Below are 16205 nucleotides of genomic sequence, written 5' to 3' on the forward strand. Positions count from 1 at the left end.
CCCAAGCATGGTTGTTCAGTTTTGTTTCTGGAACCATCTACTCTGCACAATCTAAGGTATTTCTTCTGTCTCAATTTATGTGTTACACTTTTTCTAATCTATCCAAAAAAAAAATGTTACTATTTTATATTCAGAAAATTTTTACTTTTAGAGCAACACAAATATCTAAAGCTTGTTTTAAACTACCGTTTCAAAAGTCTTTCATTTCTTTCTTAAATATCTTACCTAGTCAAATAGTGTTACATAAATTGGGACGAGAGAGTACCACACTTATGGCAACTGACAATCATAAATTGTCAAAGACTCGATCACCACCATAAACCCCAATCTAGGAAATGTGTGCAATATGCACCCACATTTAAAACACACTCAAAATGCACAAAGTTTCGTCCAACGAAAGATAAACTTGGAATGTACAGTATACAGCAACCGCGGTCAAAATGCATTCAAAGTATGACTCCCCATATATCTCATACCATTCTCAACAAAAGAATTCACCCATATAAACTACTTATACTACATAATAATACAGCATAAAAGAGTATAAAACACTCATAAAAAGTGTATATCAATCAACTTCGCCCCAAACTGCAGCTGCTTTCAAATTAACGGCGCAATCTGTTGCAGGAAGACAGTAACTAAACATAACTGCCGCCATACACATGCACCTGCAAAGCTGCTCCACCTTTCTACCTAAACCTTAATTTCTCAAATTCCCAATTTTAATTACCATTTATACCCTCTTTGCTGCTTCTTAATCCTCCTCAACACACCCTCAACAGCAATATCAAATGCATCTTTAATGCCATGTATCCCCTCATTAGGTTTAGCATACACAATATTTGGTATATTCGCTATTACTTTCGCTCTCATCGACTTCACCTTTTCTTTACTGAAACTTTCAAGAACCGCTTTAATCGACGACCCATTTTTCACTTCATACCGGTCTATAAAAATCGAGTAACTCTCCGGTTCACCTGGCAAAAACCACTCATATTGATAATAAGCCGTTCTCTTCCAGAAAAAAACCGGAATCGAACCGGCTACCATGCAATCAAAAATAGACCTTCTAGTAAAACTATCACCCCTAGGCTGTAAACAAAAATCCGAATCAAGAAACGTTTCCATAATTTCTGAAGTGCCATTAGAGCATTTCGAACCAGCACAGTCCAAAACTCGACACGTGTCTGACTCACTGTAACAATGATTCAGTAATAAACCCCGGAAATCATTCTTAAAATACCCACGTGTCGCTCCGACAAAGCAAAAAAGAGTCTTTCTTTCACGGTTACGTACAAAGTTCTGCCATTGGGTGATGTCATTAACAGTACTAGGGTGGAATCCAGTGGGATAAGGTACACCAATGTCGAAATAGTCCCAAGGGTTTTTCTCAATAAGAAGACGTGTGATATTACGCATACCATGCATGTATATACAACTTGAACCCCAATCTTGATCTTTAGATCGCCTGAAATCCCATGAAATACGACCCATTGAGATAAAATGATCCCAACCGTTGGTTCGTTTCCAATAGGTTTGATTTTGTACCCAGTTCAGCAACAACTTGCAATGTTGATCACGCTCTTTTGCACTTGAATTATTCTTAAATAAATACTTTCCCACTGCGAGACCAGCGTAAAACGGAATGTAGAAAGCCGTAGCAGATTCCGGCTCCATAGTCCTGCATTTGTAATTCAAGATTCGGTTATGGTAAATTAGCTCCAATGCAAATTGGTCCGTCCAATACCACGAGTTTACGAGGCTTGTCGGAATAACATTCGAAAGTTTGTCAGCTTCCTTGCCAAATCCGTCGTTTGACAGTGCTTCGCATGGAGAAATCCAGGGGTTTAATTCATTGCAATTTTGTATTAGCTCATCGTTGAATAACTGGGGAAGGTCATAGACATAGACTTTACCTAAAGGACATAAGTTAGTAGTAACTTTATCAACTTCGGTTCTGGTTGTAATAGTGGTATTATGGGATGTGATGTAGGTGGAGAAGAGGTGGGACCGGATATTGAGGAGGAGAAGGATTTGAAAGAGGAGGATGGTGAGAATAAGCCATGTACGAGGATTATGAAAGGAAAACAAAGGTTGAAGAGAGTTAAATGAGTTTTTTCGATTTGAAAAATCAGGGGTTTTGGGTTTAGAAGGAGGGTTATGGGAATTAGGAAGCATATCATGAGAATGGAAATAAGGGGTTTGTTCCGGCAAATTTTGGCCGGAAAATCAAGAATCTGAATTGAACGTTGAGGTTGGTGAGTGGCGGCTGTCGAGAATGGCGGAGATAATAAGAGAGAAAAAGAGAATATAATAAAGGTGGGGAGAGCTTTTTAATCAAATGCTGGTGTTGTGTGGGTGGTCTCGCTTAATCAAAGGGGCATGTGTACAATAGCTTTAGGGGATTCTAGTATGCCAGCCGACACCAGCCGTACTAGCTTATACAAATGCGTGTCACTTTGTGTTCGATAAATACAGTAAATAAACTATTTTCTTTTCCAAATTCATTTTGTTAAGGCGAAGATTTAGGTCTTTCAGCATTCACAGATCGCACACAGAAATGCAATTACTATTCTCTCCCAATTTTAATGTTACTAAGTTAACAATTCAATCATTTTATATGACAGTTTAAAATCACAAGATTCAAACGACATGTCAATACTACGGCTGTACACATTTTAAATTTAGGATAACTAAGATAATTAAATTGAGATGGAAAATAAATTTGACCGTTTGACCTATCAACAACCAATCTTAACTCATGAAATTAAATTGGCTTATGAGGCGCTGTTGATTTTCTTTTTCTTCATTAAAAAGTTGGTTTTTTAAAACTGACTAATAAAATGAAAATTATTCAAAATTATATAAGGAAATGACAGACATTCATACAACTGACAGGGAAACACTCTAATACATTTATATTTTGAAGGTTGTTTTTGATGGACTAATGGAGCTCATTTATTTGATTGCCTAACAAGGCCAATATACGTATTACTGTATTAACATGAGATGGAAGAGGAGTAACATGTTGTAAAATTCTTGTTAGGAAAGCGACGGCATATGACTCAAACAGCTGTTGCTCTATGTGTTGTCATCATGGGCGTAAATTGAAGACTTGAAGAAGCACAAGCAATGTGTGCATATGATTGTAAAACAGCTTTCAGTTTGTTGGGCACCAAATTGGCCTCCAATCTTGGCCCTGTACTTGTGATGGTGGACTTTTTTCCTCGCCGTCCCCCCCCCCCTTTTTTTTTTTCTTTTTCATCAGACAAATTTAGTACGATTTTTACAAATTTAATTGAACGCATTACTTTTTTACTCAAATTATGTGTACATATAGTATCTGCAGGCTTCTTTAGTCAGCAACAAACATTTAAGGAAGTGAATAAATGATTAAATTGTTACCACCCTATCATATTAAAAGACAGAATTTAGATTTTTTTCCCGTCATAAAACACAATTCAAGTATATTACTCCAACTCTTCTTCATGAGTTTTCATTTTTTAATTTGTATTCACGACATGACTCTGTTAGAGATTCTTTTAAATAAATGTTTCTTCTTTTAAGACTCAAAAGGAACTTAGAAATAGTAGTTTAGTTAATTGTTTGTGAGATTAGGTTCAATTCGTTACAACCTTGAGTTTTTTAACAAATGAGGCTAGAAAATTTATGTAAACAAATGGATCTTGGCATTAACTCAACCTCAAAAACTAGCTAATAAAGGAAATATTGTTCAAGTTCATATAAAGAGACCACTCATCTTATTAACTATTGACATAGGACTTTTTCACTTTTCAACAATTTAAGACATATATATCTAAGATGAGGCTTTGAACCCTGCCCTAGATTAAATGAATACTCCCTCTGTCTCTATTTATGTGACACACTTTCCTTTTTAATCTGTCTAAAAAAGAATATCACATTTTTATATTTAAAAATAATTTAACTTTATAATATGATTTACAGCCAAATAAATATTTAAAATTTGTTTTGGACCACAAATTTCTAAAGTCTTTCTTTCTTTGTAAAATTCCGTGCCTAATAAAAAGATGATACATAAATTGAGACGGAGAGAGTAATACTTTTGATCGGTTAAATTAATAATTGCATAGTGTACGCTAGCGTCGATTTATATCTAGCTATAAGTTTTTTCTTGTTTTTGCATTACTATTATAATGTTTCAATCAAGCGGTGTCTATTTGTCTTGGGGCCTCAGGTTACCTTGACATTTCATAAACATGTTGATTGACAGGTAGGAGAAAACCACCGTTGTCTGATCCATTCAACAAAATTTCAATCAAATAAATGTTAGATTTAAATTTCAATCAAATAAATGTTAGATTTCGCAAGTTTAAAATTGATTTGCAAGTTCTAAATTTAAAAGGGAAAGCTGTTTTAAAGCTGCCACCAACTCGTGAATGAAAAGTAGTTCAATGGATGTAAGCCATGATCTGCATATTAAAGCAGATGTAATAAGGTCAATGATAAAGCATACTTATGACACCTGGGTGCAAAAAATAAAAAGAATCATGTGATGAATCGAAACAAACTGATGTAGCACTCCATGTTACAGCTTATAATCTAAACACTAAACAATCAGTCGAAAGAATCCGAGTCCTAATATAAAATTTCAGTTTTGGAATGATTTGGTTGTTAGTAATTTTTGTGTAATAAACAATAGTGTTAAGGTGTCACCTTGAGCAGGCTGCAATACAACTTTCTCATTAAAGAATTAAGGTATTTGGAATTAGTAGTGTGTAATGTCATGATTACCATATGTGGACCAATGTTGTGCGGTGCAGTACATGTGGTCACTGCAATTGGCTTGCACAAATTAATCAGCTTGGTTACGGTCTCCAATTTCAGCTGACAATTTTCGCACTACTGTTAAAACTGTCCTTCGTTTGCTTTTATTACTTCGTTAGTAAAATCTATAATCTTCTTTTTACTTGAAAGAGAATTTCAAACTTACATGAACTTTACGAGGTCCTTCCCCATTCTTATCAATGCTAAAGCGACTAGGAATCTCTATGTTTGTCAGTTTGTGGCTTCAAGTCCCTTTGTGAAATACATTTTTTGGTCACTACTTGGTAATTATGTACCTATCAAGTGTTTACAACAAATCAAATAATTTAATTAATCACTTTTATGTATTATTCCCTTCGATGCGGAATATTACTCACTTTATCAAATTTAATTTGTTTCAAAATATTTGACTTTTTCTTTTTTAAAAAAAGTAATTACTTTTTAATTTTTTTTGTCAAATCTATTCTTACGAGTTACTGGTCCTACTTTGAGTTTTAATCAAATGAAGTGTTTTATATTTAAGGAGAGCAAAAAATGGTTTAGACCTGTGTTATCATTGTTAATTTTATTAATTTCTTTTCTTAAGAGGTAGACACAAATTTTAAAGTAGAGGTTACGTTGACTACTAGTAACTTTCACTTTATTTCGGTGAAAAGTTACTAATGAGGGCAAATACAAGACATAATTTGGCTACAGTAAACATGTAAGAGTAAATGTGTCTTCTGCAGTGAACTTGTGATAAACGTGGTAACCCCTTCACCAGACTTCAAGAATAAATAGAAGAGCACATCAGCACACCATACTTGAAAAAAAAGGACAAAAACCCCACCAACAATTAAGTGAAAGTTTGAGTAGTCAATCAATTGGGATATTATAATTTTCCACCTTATAATCAAATCTTTCGGTCCTTTTTTCTTTTTCTCTCCTTATGTGGTACAATAATTTTTCTTTATAGTATAGATCTCAGAAAAATTAGATGATCATGTTTATTCCTGAACAGATAAACGCCATCATATAAGATTGACTTGAATTTTTCAAAAAGCTGGAAGAGCCGGTATTACTTTATGAGGGGTTTATCACTTGGGCCAACTACGTAGATATACATATTAAGAATAAATATTTACGAAACGTAACGATAATTTTTTATTTACAAAATATAACATTACAAACCCTATACAAGTACAATCAAAAAGAAAAATAAGGAACTTGCCTCCCAAATAAACGCCCGTATCTCTTTTCTCCCCAAAAAATACGGAACTTCACACCAAAATCTCTCTTTTTTCCTTCTTTCTCTCCCCCAATTTCACCAAAATTCACACCAGAAAATCAAACCAAAATTCTATTCTCATCATCGATAGATTAGGGTTCAAAATACGTACAGCAGATTCAAAATCGGTGCACAATTTTGCACCTGTTTTCTGTAGTTTTTTTCAATGAATCAATTGTGATTGAAAAAACGGATGAGTCAACATCGATACACTTACAAATTACCAAAATACACAATATGAGTAGGTATTTCCCCCTATTTTTTCGCTGTAAATTTGTTGAAGAATTCTAATTGATTTAGGATGCTGCTAACAATGGCGGATAGCACAATTCATTCAATAATGATACAACATAGTGGGAGATGGAACACATCAGGTGAATATACTTGAACTCCAAATACATTATGTTTTGAATCGTGTATGAAAGTTGTATGAATGTACGTACAAATATATATTTTGATAGTGTGAATCGTGTATGAATAGTGTTATAAATGTAGTTTCTGTAGAATGGTGTGAATCATGTATGAATAGTGTATAAAAGTTGTAAAAATGTGTTATAAATGTAGTTTCTGTAGAATGGAAGTGATTTGATTTAGACAAATTTGTTTATTGAAGCATGTATGAATTATTCTATTACAGGTAGATATGCAGATTTCAAAATTGAAGGAATCCTGTACAATTCAAATTCGAATTATAGTAGATTAATTTCTATAACGGTGTGAATAGTGTATAAAAGTTGGATAGATACCACGCTCCAAACCAAGATGATTAAATACATTGTTAGTGATCAATGTATAAAAGTATCATACAAAAATGGGCGTCCGGTATATTTAGATTTATAAAAATTTAAAAAAAAAAGAGTATAAAGATTTCTTCAGTAGGTTTCCTTTATGTATCGCATGGAGGATAGAGAAATCGATGCAATCGAGTTTCATCATGGTGAAAGTAGTTCCAGATCATTTAAAAGGGTTTGGGATATCGAGTTCAATAATGCCGAAAGTAGTTCCAGGTCAATAAAAAGGGGTTTGGATATTCAATCTTCGTACATGGAGAATATGATTCAACATTGATAACAAACCAGTGGAGATGTTGAGTTACATTGGATACATAGTTTTGCAAGTGAAATAATAAGTGACCATACGACATGAATTTGTTGCGAACCAAAAAGGTTTACAAGGATAAAGAAACACTACAAAGTTATGAAGAATATGCGTTTATGAAGCACTTTGATTTCTTTTCTATTGTGATTTTTTTGGCGAGTATCGGTCGGGAGGGACAAAGAGAGATAGAACGGAAACGATCAATTGATTCACTCCCGTTCTCATCATGGTAAATAAAGCTCGCCGGGCGGCGGGGATAAAGAGTCGAGTCGATCGAGTTCGATGATCGAAGTAGTTCAAAACGAAAAATCCGTGTCAATAAAAAGGTGTTTGGCCGAAAAAGAAGCAAGGCTATGGATACAAGTGAAATAATGACCCTCCGATCACCATCAAGGATAAAGAAGAATCTTTCTACGGGCACTTTCAAAAGCGGTATGCGTTTATGAACAAACACTTTCAATTATTGTATAAAAAATAACGAATAAAAGATGTATGAAACAAATATTGTTATAAAAAAGGTTTCTAGGTGTATGAATATTGTATGATATGTGTATGAAACTGTATTTTTTCAATGTTTCTGATGTGTATTTATTGTGCATCAACAGCTATCATCTTGTATGCCCCGATGATAATTGTTCATGTTTTTTAAAGTCCTCAAGTCTAAATGATTCGGCGCTTTCCAAGATTAGAGACTTTTGTGATGTCCACACATGCTTGTTAAAGGATAGAATTTATTCACAACGTCAAGCAACTTCCAATGTCGTTGGCGCTATTATAATGGATAAGTATGAAGATCCAAAAACAATATACACACCAAAGGATATAGCTAGGGACATGAAGAAACAACATGGTTTAACCATGACCTACATGCAAGCTTATAGAGCAAAGGAAAAGGAAATGGTCATGTTGCGAAAGACTCGACCAACTCGTACGAAGAAATTCCAGCCTACTTATATATTTTAGAGAAAACATATCCAGGATCGATTGTAAGTTTGAAGAAAATAGAGGAAGACCGTTTCTTGTAACCTTTGTAGCATTGGAAGCTTGTATTAGAGGATGGGAGTATTGCGCCCATATAGTGGTGGTTGATGGCACCCATCTTAAATCAACTTATAAAGGGACTATGCTATTAGCCTGTACATTGGATCCAGGAGGTAAGTGTTTTATCTTCTTCTTTTTTTAAAGCTAAAAACTGATTGTATTAGTGTATGAATACTTTATGAAGTCAAGTATATTGAGTCCAGGAGGTTAGTTTTTGTTGGCTATAATAAAATTTTATATTTTTTTGTCTGCAAAATGTATGATTAGTATATGAATAATGTATGAATTTAAGTACATTGAATCCAGGGGGTTAAAGTTAATAACTGATACTTTTTGTATGGAAACAGGTAGTATACTGCCACTTGCATATGCCATAGTTGATTCTGAAAATGATTCATCTTGGACATGGTTCTTTGAGCGGTTCAAGTATGCTTATAGTGAGAGGGAGAATATGTGTTTTGTATCGGATAGGCATGATAGTATATGGAATGCGAGTGCAGCAGTGTACCCCGGACTGCCTCATTATGCATGTATTTGGCATTTGTGGAATAATTTACTTAAGAAATGCCATAATAATGAAGAGCAGGTAAGGAAATTATACTTTGCAATGGCTAAAGCATACACCCATCAAGAGTTTAACCAATACATGGTGAGGGTAGCCAAAATAGATAAGAAGCTTAGTAGATATTTGCTGGAAACTGGTTATCATAGATGGTCTCGGATACATGCAACAGTAAAAAGAACATGGACACTGACTTCGAACATAGCTAAATCAATAAACAATGCTACTGTGAGAGCTTGGGAACTGCTGGTGGCAACATTACTGGATTTCATGAGGCAATTGGTTGAAATATGGAATGCGAAACACAACAAGGAAGCAAAGAATACATTCAAAGATCTTACTGAAAAGTACCAAGAAAATATCAAGAATAATCGGGTATTAGCACGCCGTATGACTGTAAGATTATCCTTCTGTTGACTTATCTCCTTTTTTTTCTGTCATATGTATAATATGTGTATATATGTTATATTTTTACAGTGTAATATCTGAATTACCTGTACGAATATAATTTTAATTGCAGGTACGAGCTTCCACTGAATTCCTACATACAGTCACTGATGGTGCTAAGAGGTTCAGAGTGTGCCTTCAAGCTAGGATGTGTAGTTGTGAAATATTTCAACTGGATGAGATACCTTGTACACATGCTATGGCTGCTATAGTGCATAGGCACCAACATGGAGAGGATTATACTTCGACGTACTACAGCAATAAGAATTTCCGGGATGCATATGCAATTCCAGTTGAGCCTTTCCCATGAGAAAGTACATGGGATATACCAATTAATGTAAGGAAGAGATTGTGTTGCCACCAGATTACAAAAGACCACCAGGAAGACTAGCTACCAAAAGAATGAAACCATTCTACGAGGGAAAATTCAAGAAATTAACAGTGACGTGCAGCAGATGTGGTATAGAAGGTTAAGAAGACTTGTAGCAATATTCCACAGGTGAATTAATAGTCGACAATGTTATGATGTGTTTTTCTCAAGAAACTTATTACTGAGTACAATTTTAATACTGATAATATTGAAATTTGACTATCAACATTATGTTTTTGGTTTTTGTTGGCTATAATAAAATCTTATTTTTTCTCTCTGCAATTTGTATGATTAGTGTATGAATACTGTATGAAGTCAAGTATATTGAGTCCATAAATTTTTTATATTTTCTCTCTGCAAAATGTATGATTAGTGTATGAATACTGTATGGAGTAAAGTATATTGAGTCTAGGAGGTTAGTTTAAATCTTACATTTTCTCTGCAAAGTGTATGATTTAGTGTATGAATACTGTATGGTTTGAGTATGATTAGTGTATGGGGGACACTGGCCATAAATATCACAGTTGTCTGCTGGTGCGTTACCAAAGTTATCCCCATTCTGAGTTTGATTGTTGCATGTTGAAAGCTCTAGAAACCCATTTAGTTGCATCACTACCCTTGCAATGACAGAGCTGTCTTTGAGCTCATACGTGAAGTATACTTTTTCAGGATAGGATACAAATATATAGTTATAAGTAGGACTTGGTAGCAGAGATGGTGAATTAGCTACTATCTCCTGAAAGCTCAACCATGAAAGTAAAATCACACCAGAAGCTGAGAAGAGAATCCCAATTAAAGGAGTTCCATGGGGAGATCTCTTCGCCAAAAACTCAGGAAGCATGTATGTATAGGGGTGTATGAAATATGTATGTAAAGGGGTGTGCCTGTATGATTTTCTGAAACATTTAGCATTTTACCGAGTAACTGAAAAGAGTCGTTGCTCATTTCAGCTACAAACATTCCACCTGATGAAATAATGGTGTTTCCATCTGCCAAAAAGTGTATGATCACCCACTATACAAGCATTCAAAAATAACTTCAGAAAATAAAAAATGAAGAGCACGAAACTGAAAGAAAAAACAACTTGAATGATACTGTGTCAAAGATGTATCAATTACAAAACTCAGAGATTCATAGCAAGATGATTACAAAATATTTGCATAACCAGTAATTCCAAAAACTATTAACATAGATCCAGTCACCAACAACTACTACATTTACTATTAACATAGATCCAGTCACCAACAACTACTACATTTCCATCAAACACTAGAACCTAAAATTACTTTTTCACAAACCAGTCACCAATGTGTCATAACCAGCCAAAAACAAGTAACTCAAAAAATTAGTTTTTCACTTTTCGTTTAGGTCTCGGTAATTTTTCCCTCTGTGGTACAGGTTCCTTGCAAATTTTTGGCCCACCTAATTTTGCGATAACAAATCCAGTGACTTCACTCTCACTAATAGCTCCAGCATCCTGCTTTTGCCTTGCGTAATCCCACAGTAGGGCAGCATATCAACTATGGTTAAGATTATGATTGAAGGTGGCCTTCGGGATATTGAAGATGCCATCACTGATATATTCAGCAAATGCACATACATAGACTCCACAATCACTGCAAAATAAAAATGATGATAGAAGTGTATGAAAACTATAAACAAGTGTTAAAAAATGAAAAAAAATCATATATCATAGAATAGAAAATACATACTTTGATGCATGATCTTGTTCTGGCAAGTTTTGCATTAACATATAATCCAAAGGATCAGAAACTCCCTTCCCAATGTAGGCTGGTTCATTTTTCCAGTCTATGTCATCCCTTTTGCCATAAAATTTGATACTGTTGAAGAAGAGGGGTACCATCATTGCCAGTTTTTCAACAATATTTGTAACCACAAGTGTGCACTTTACCCCCCGGGAGTGAATCATAGACATAAAGACACCTCTTTTTTATAGATAAAAGACGACCCAATGAAATTTCATGCCTACATTAATCAGTATAATCACATAATCCACTTTATCCCAACCGATATTTGCAAGAATCTTATATCCACGGATAACTTGTGCCACATCACGTTCTGAAGTGATAATACTGGGGTCATAATTCTTTTGCTTAAACTGCTAGTGGATCAACTCAACCCACGACTTGAAAAAATAGTCAATTGTTACATATATGACTCCATTATTTGGCCCATACTTAGCCTTTTTCCTCAAGTAATACATAATGACATCAACATGCTGAAAACATGTCAAAACACAAAAAAAAAACACAGTAATCAGCACCATATTGCATACACACCACACCACATGGAAATGAATGCCATGAAAAGGTTGGAGATAACGTACCAAATCTCCCCAAAAAAATGCTCCAGTAGTCATCATATTGTAGAACCACTCCATTTTGTCAATTTTATCAACTCCCAGATTATAAGGATTCAATATCTTATTGCCCTTTACAGAGAACACTACGTCACTGCAAAAAAAGACAGGTGTGTTAGAATTGTAGAATAATCAATTGAAAGAATGTCAATTAATTGTTCAATAAACAACGTATGGGGTACATACCTCTTCCCCCGTCTTTTAGACATTTTTGATTTCACCCAAGCCTCAAATTCGGCGATCAGTTCAATATCAATAGCAAAGACAATGCAATTTGCGAATTAGTGTTTAATATGAAAGTATGTAGGCACAATGTCTATGCTGCTGCCAGTTGAACTAAAACCAGTGAATGGTGATTTACCATATGGTCCAGGTTTTCTGTTTCTTGCTTCTAGTTCAGTTGTAATGTCCATATGGTCCAGTTGAACACTTGTTTTGGTTTCAAGCGCTACAATTTGAGATTCGTTAAATGGGGGCAATTCAAGGTCATCCAAGGTAGGGATCTTATTGGCAGAAATGCCCCAAAGATCAATGCCAACAACCAACTCATCTAGAAGAAGTTCTGTAGAATTTGATCATTTAAATTCATATTAAAATCTCAACATCTGTAAAAATGTACACTTATTTATTACATATAGTAATTACCTTCAACATCCGCATCATCAACTTGCTCACCAACTTCAAGTTTTCACATAAAGTAAGTAAGTGTTCATATTTTTTTTACATTTTTCATACAGTAATAATATGGGTTTCACACTAGAATGGTAATTACCTGAAATAGGAGCATCATCAGGATGCCTCTTCAATTCTTCTACGTTAACTTTCTGTTTATTACATGCTTCACCATATACAACTTGGTCACCAACTACATGTTTCCAATAAAAAAGTGAAAGTTTTCTTATTTTTATACATTTTTCATACATTAAGATGGGTTTCAAATGTGTCAAAAAAAAAGAAGAAGAGAAAACTATACCTGAAATAGAAGCATTAATTCTATTCTTCAAAGTAGATGCATCTACTCCTATCTGACCAGATATTCGGTCACCTCCATCCTACCTACCAACCGCAAAATCACTCATTTTTTCAGCATGTACTCCTATCTGACCGGATATTCAGTCACCTCCATCTTCCCCACCAACCGCAAAATCACCTATTTTTTCATCAAAATCAACCTCCTTGTTGCTTGTCTTTGGGTCTTCCATATTATCCTTAACACTGCCACACCCCTGTTTATTAAGATACGTATCAACGCACTTAGATAGAAATGGATACTACAAAAGACATTACCTCGAAATTATGATAAAAATAACCTTAGCTTCCTCTGTTTCAGTTTGCTTGCCAAGCATGAATTTGATATCTTTAAGTAAATTCATAATCGACTTGTCCATGTAGGTCTTCATGTCATTAAACTGTTCACCAACCTAGGAAAAACAAGGAAATTATGACAAGAAACCTAAGCTAATCTATATACTACAATGAGAATAAAAAAAAACCTTCAAAAATTATATTAAACTTGCCAACCTTTTTGTCTAATGATTGAAGATCTTTGCGGACCTGAAAGATGTAGAATAACATTAGTGAAATATTGTTAACCACAAAATTCAACCATTCCATAAGAAAAATGATGAATACAATTAGTGAAAACACATGCTTACATTTGCAACTTCCTTTTTCAATCCTTCAAACTCAGAACCATGTACAGAGGGAGAGGGACCCGACTTTGTAGAAACCTTTGGTTCTACTACAGCATCATCGACCACAGTCTCTTGTGGCAACGCAGAAAAGTTGATAGTTCTCTTTTCCTCATCCGTTGGGAGAATGTTGGTAAAAACCAGCTACCAACAAAAATACATGTAGAAGCTGACCAGTTAGCATTATAATAAAAACAGTGTATGAAATGTGTATAATTAATGTATGAAAAACAGTTAGCTTGTATTATTACCGGATTGCTATAGGTTTTGAACATCCTCGTCTTCAGATGGTTAAAGTAGACTGTATTCGAAGTTGTTTGCCAATTAAAAATACCGGGGATGCCGTTTCCAACACGCTTTGCAACCGTAGGGTCTGCCTTCAAACAACATTCATAAAACCATACTTGAATGGCCGGCGGAAAACCCCCAGGCTCGTAGTAAGTTGGTTTGTTCACCAACTTGTGACTAATCGAAGACAACGCATTTTTTGAAGCAAACATTGCCTCGGGGATAATTCATGTACTCTCCACTCTCAACCAAGTCAAAATGTAACTTGGTGACAAACGCTACATTACTTTGAGTTGAGAATAAGAAAGTGCTGATAAAGTAAAGTGTTCTTTATCTTAAAAACATCAGCATCCTCAATCAACGATTTATTGTCTTTAAAGTCTATAAAGAGACTAACCAACATGGCCTTCGGTACTTTAGTTAGGCCATTAAAGTACCTAGTCATCAGTCTGTTGGGGGAATCAGGGTCTGAGACAAACTCGCTGTCCATGCCACATTTTAAACCATTTATGATGGCAAATTCCCTAATGCCGAAATAGAGCAATTTCCCATTGACCTTTATGATAAACATATCATCCCTATCATGATCCGTCTCAGCATACATCAGACTTCGAAGTAGTTGTGGCTGAACCTTCAAGGTTGGCAAATCCGAGGAAATAACCCAAAAGAGGAATCCCTAAACATCTTCAATTGTGTGTCATTTAGGCGCGCCTTAATTTCTTCTGGGGCATTCATGTTGGTGTAAGAACATCAATGAGTCTGCTGCTTTGTATTCTAAATATAATAAATAAAAAGGAACAAGTAGTCAAATTCAATTTAATCTAAAAGGAACAAGCAACAAGTAAAATACTATCCATTCAGTTCCGCATCCTTGTTTTAAATTATGTGCAGCCAGCCATTTAGGAACCATTTTCACTGAATTTGCAGCGTGAAAATAAATCACTTAAAAAAGTTTTGTAACTTTTGTTGCTGAATTTGGTTTGTAAATTCTAGCAGAAATGCCAATTTAGGAATTTACTAAAACATCTTTGGATGTAACACCAGTTTATGGGTCATATGTTGCTGGGGCAAATGCAGTGCCTAGGACCCATGTGAAAAATCAACTAATACCATTTTCCATACATTTTCTGTACACCAACAACTCATACATCAAGTCATAGACATTTCATGCACATTATATACACACAAAAAATGCTAAATGTTTCAGAAAATCATACAGGCACACCCCTTTACATACATATTTCATACACCCCTTTACATACAAAAATCATACACATGAAAATTAACCAAAAAATCAAAGACTAAAGTGTAAATGTTTTTTAATACCTTCTTAGTCGAGTTGTTTTTCTTCTTCTTCTTTGATCTTTGGGCTTGCTTGACTTTATTCTTCTTTGATATTTCACCAATCGCAACCTTACTTTTTTTGTTTTGTTTTAGGATGCTTCTTCGAAATCAGAGTCACCAATGACATTTTTAGACTTACTAGTTGACGTCTCTTTCCCCTTCCTTTTGGTATCTTTTCGAGGAGTTGATTTGATTTCAACTACTATAGGACTAACATTACAAGGATTGTTTCTTCCTTTCTTCTCCGGGGGTGTCTAAGTGAGTAAATCAAAGTTTGGAATCGGCCCTATTTTTGGGCTTGATACACCAAATATAGGGCTTCTACGGGTACTCACTGGAACGTTAGATATGGTGAAAATCGAATGAAAAAGGAGGAGATGGAATGGAGAACCGTTAGATATGGTGAAAATCGAATGAAAAAGAGGAGATGGAATGGAGAAAGGGAAATCACATGAACATGAATGAAGATGAGAAAGAAGGGAGAAAGAAAGAGGTCAACGCAATAATTTTGGGCGGAAAAGGCATAGACAGAGGCCCAAACCGATACGCGAAGATAGAGGCCCAAAAACGTGGTGAGCCCAAATTCGTCAAGTTTTCAAGTTTTCTAATTAATCTTTAAGGTTTGTAAATAAGGAAAACTACCTATATGTTTTGTAATCAAGAGTATTAAGTAGTGACCCTATGTCATTTTCTCTTATCACTTTTGTCTTAATCCCACGCTTAAGTCCTGCTAAAGCCCCACTCATCAACTTGGAATAAAGGGAGTGAAAAATAATATACTCCCTCCGTCGCAAAAAGATTGTCCTAGTTTAACTTAGCACGGAGTTTAATTTTTAATAGAAGACTTTTGCCATATCATACAAATATAAACAAAGTTCCAATTATACCCTCAAGGGCCCACTGATTAGCAT

At 34.9% G+C, this 16205-nt stretch overlaps 3 protein-coding genes across 8 annotated transcripts; all 3 read right to left on the reverse strand.

The window, feature by feature from the left end:
• Positions 1–421: 421 nt before the first annotated feature.
• On the reverse strand, positions 422–2416 carry LOC132056640 (xyloglucan galactosyltransferase XLT2). Its single transcript, XM_059448922.1, has one exon. It carries the CDS (start codon positions 2176–2178, stop codon positions 727–729), a length of 1452 nt encoding a protein of 483 aa, XP_059304905.1. The 5' UTR covers positions 2179–2416; the 3' UTR covers positions 422–726.
• A 7596-nt stretch (positions 2417–10012) lies between these two features.
• LOC132057696 (G-type lectin S-receptor-like serine/threonine-protein kinase At4g27290) lies at positions 10013–10432 on the reverse strand. Its single transcript, XM_059450311.1, has one exon. It carries the CDS (start codon positions 10430–10432, stop codon positions 10013–10015), a length of 420 nt encoding a protein of 139 aa, XP_059306294.1.
• Positions 10433–10816: 384 nt separating this feature from the next.
• Positions 10817–15659, reverse strand: LOC132056643 (uncharacterized). Of its 6 annotated transcripts, XR_009414879.1 has the most exons (7): positions 15277–15659; positions 13493–13525; positions 13282–13392; positions 12945–13197; positions 12744–12836; positions 11304–11830; positions 10817–11207 (listed from the first exon to the last, which is right to left on the reverse strand). XR_009414879.1 is itself a non-coding variant. In XM_059448923.1 (2 exons), exons 1-2 carry the CDS (start codon positions 12892–12894, stop codon positions 12253–12255), a joined length of 432 nt encoding a protein of 143 aa, XP_059304906.1. In that variant the 5' UTR covers positions 12895–12935; the 3' UTR covers positions 11847–12252. The 6 variants fall into 6 exon arrangements, 1 of the variants encoding a protein (XP_059304906.1); XR_009414881.1 differs by lacking the exon at positions 11304–11830; XR_009414880.1 differs by lacking the exons at positions 10817–11207; positions 11304–11830 and adding an exon at positions 11855–12533.
• Between the last annotated feature and the right edge of the window lie 546 nt (positions 15660–16205).

Source organism: Lycium ferocissimum, chromosome 5 (assembly GCF_029784015.1).
Source record: "Lycium ferocissimum isolate CSIRO_LF1 chromosome 5, AGI_CSIRO_Lferr_CH_V1, whole genome shotgun sequence".
In the NCBI taxonomy this organism is placed as follows: Eukaryota; Viridiplantae; Streptophyta; class Magnoliopsida; order Solanales; family Solanaceae; genus Lycium; species Lycium ferocissimum.

Coding starts and splice junctions, on each gene's coding strand:
- LOC132056640 (XM_059448922.1), bottom strand. CDS start 2,178: ATGCTTCCTAATTCCCATAACCCTCCTTCTAAACCCAAAACCCCTGAT.
- LOC132057696 (XM_059450311.1), bottom strand. CDS start 10,432: ATGCTTCCTGAGTTTTTGGCGAAGAGATCTCCCCATGGAACTCCTTTA.
- LOC132056643 (XM_059448923.1), bottom strand. CDS start 12,894: ATGTATGAAAAATGTATAAAAATAAGAAAACTTTCACTTTTTTATTGG. Junction 12,534..12,743: donor TGATGATGCTCCTATTTCAG/GTAATTACCATT, acceptor CAAATTCTACAG/AACTTCTTCTAGATGAGTTG.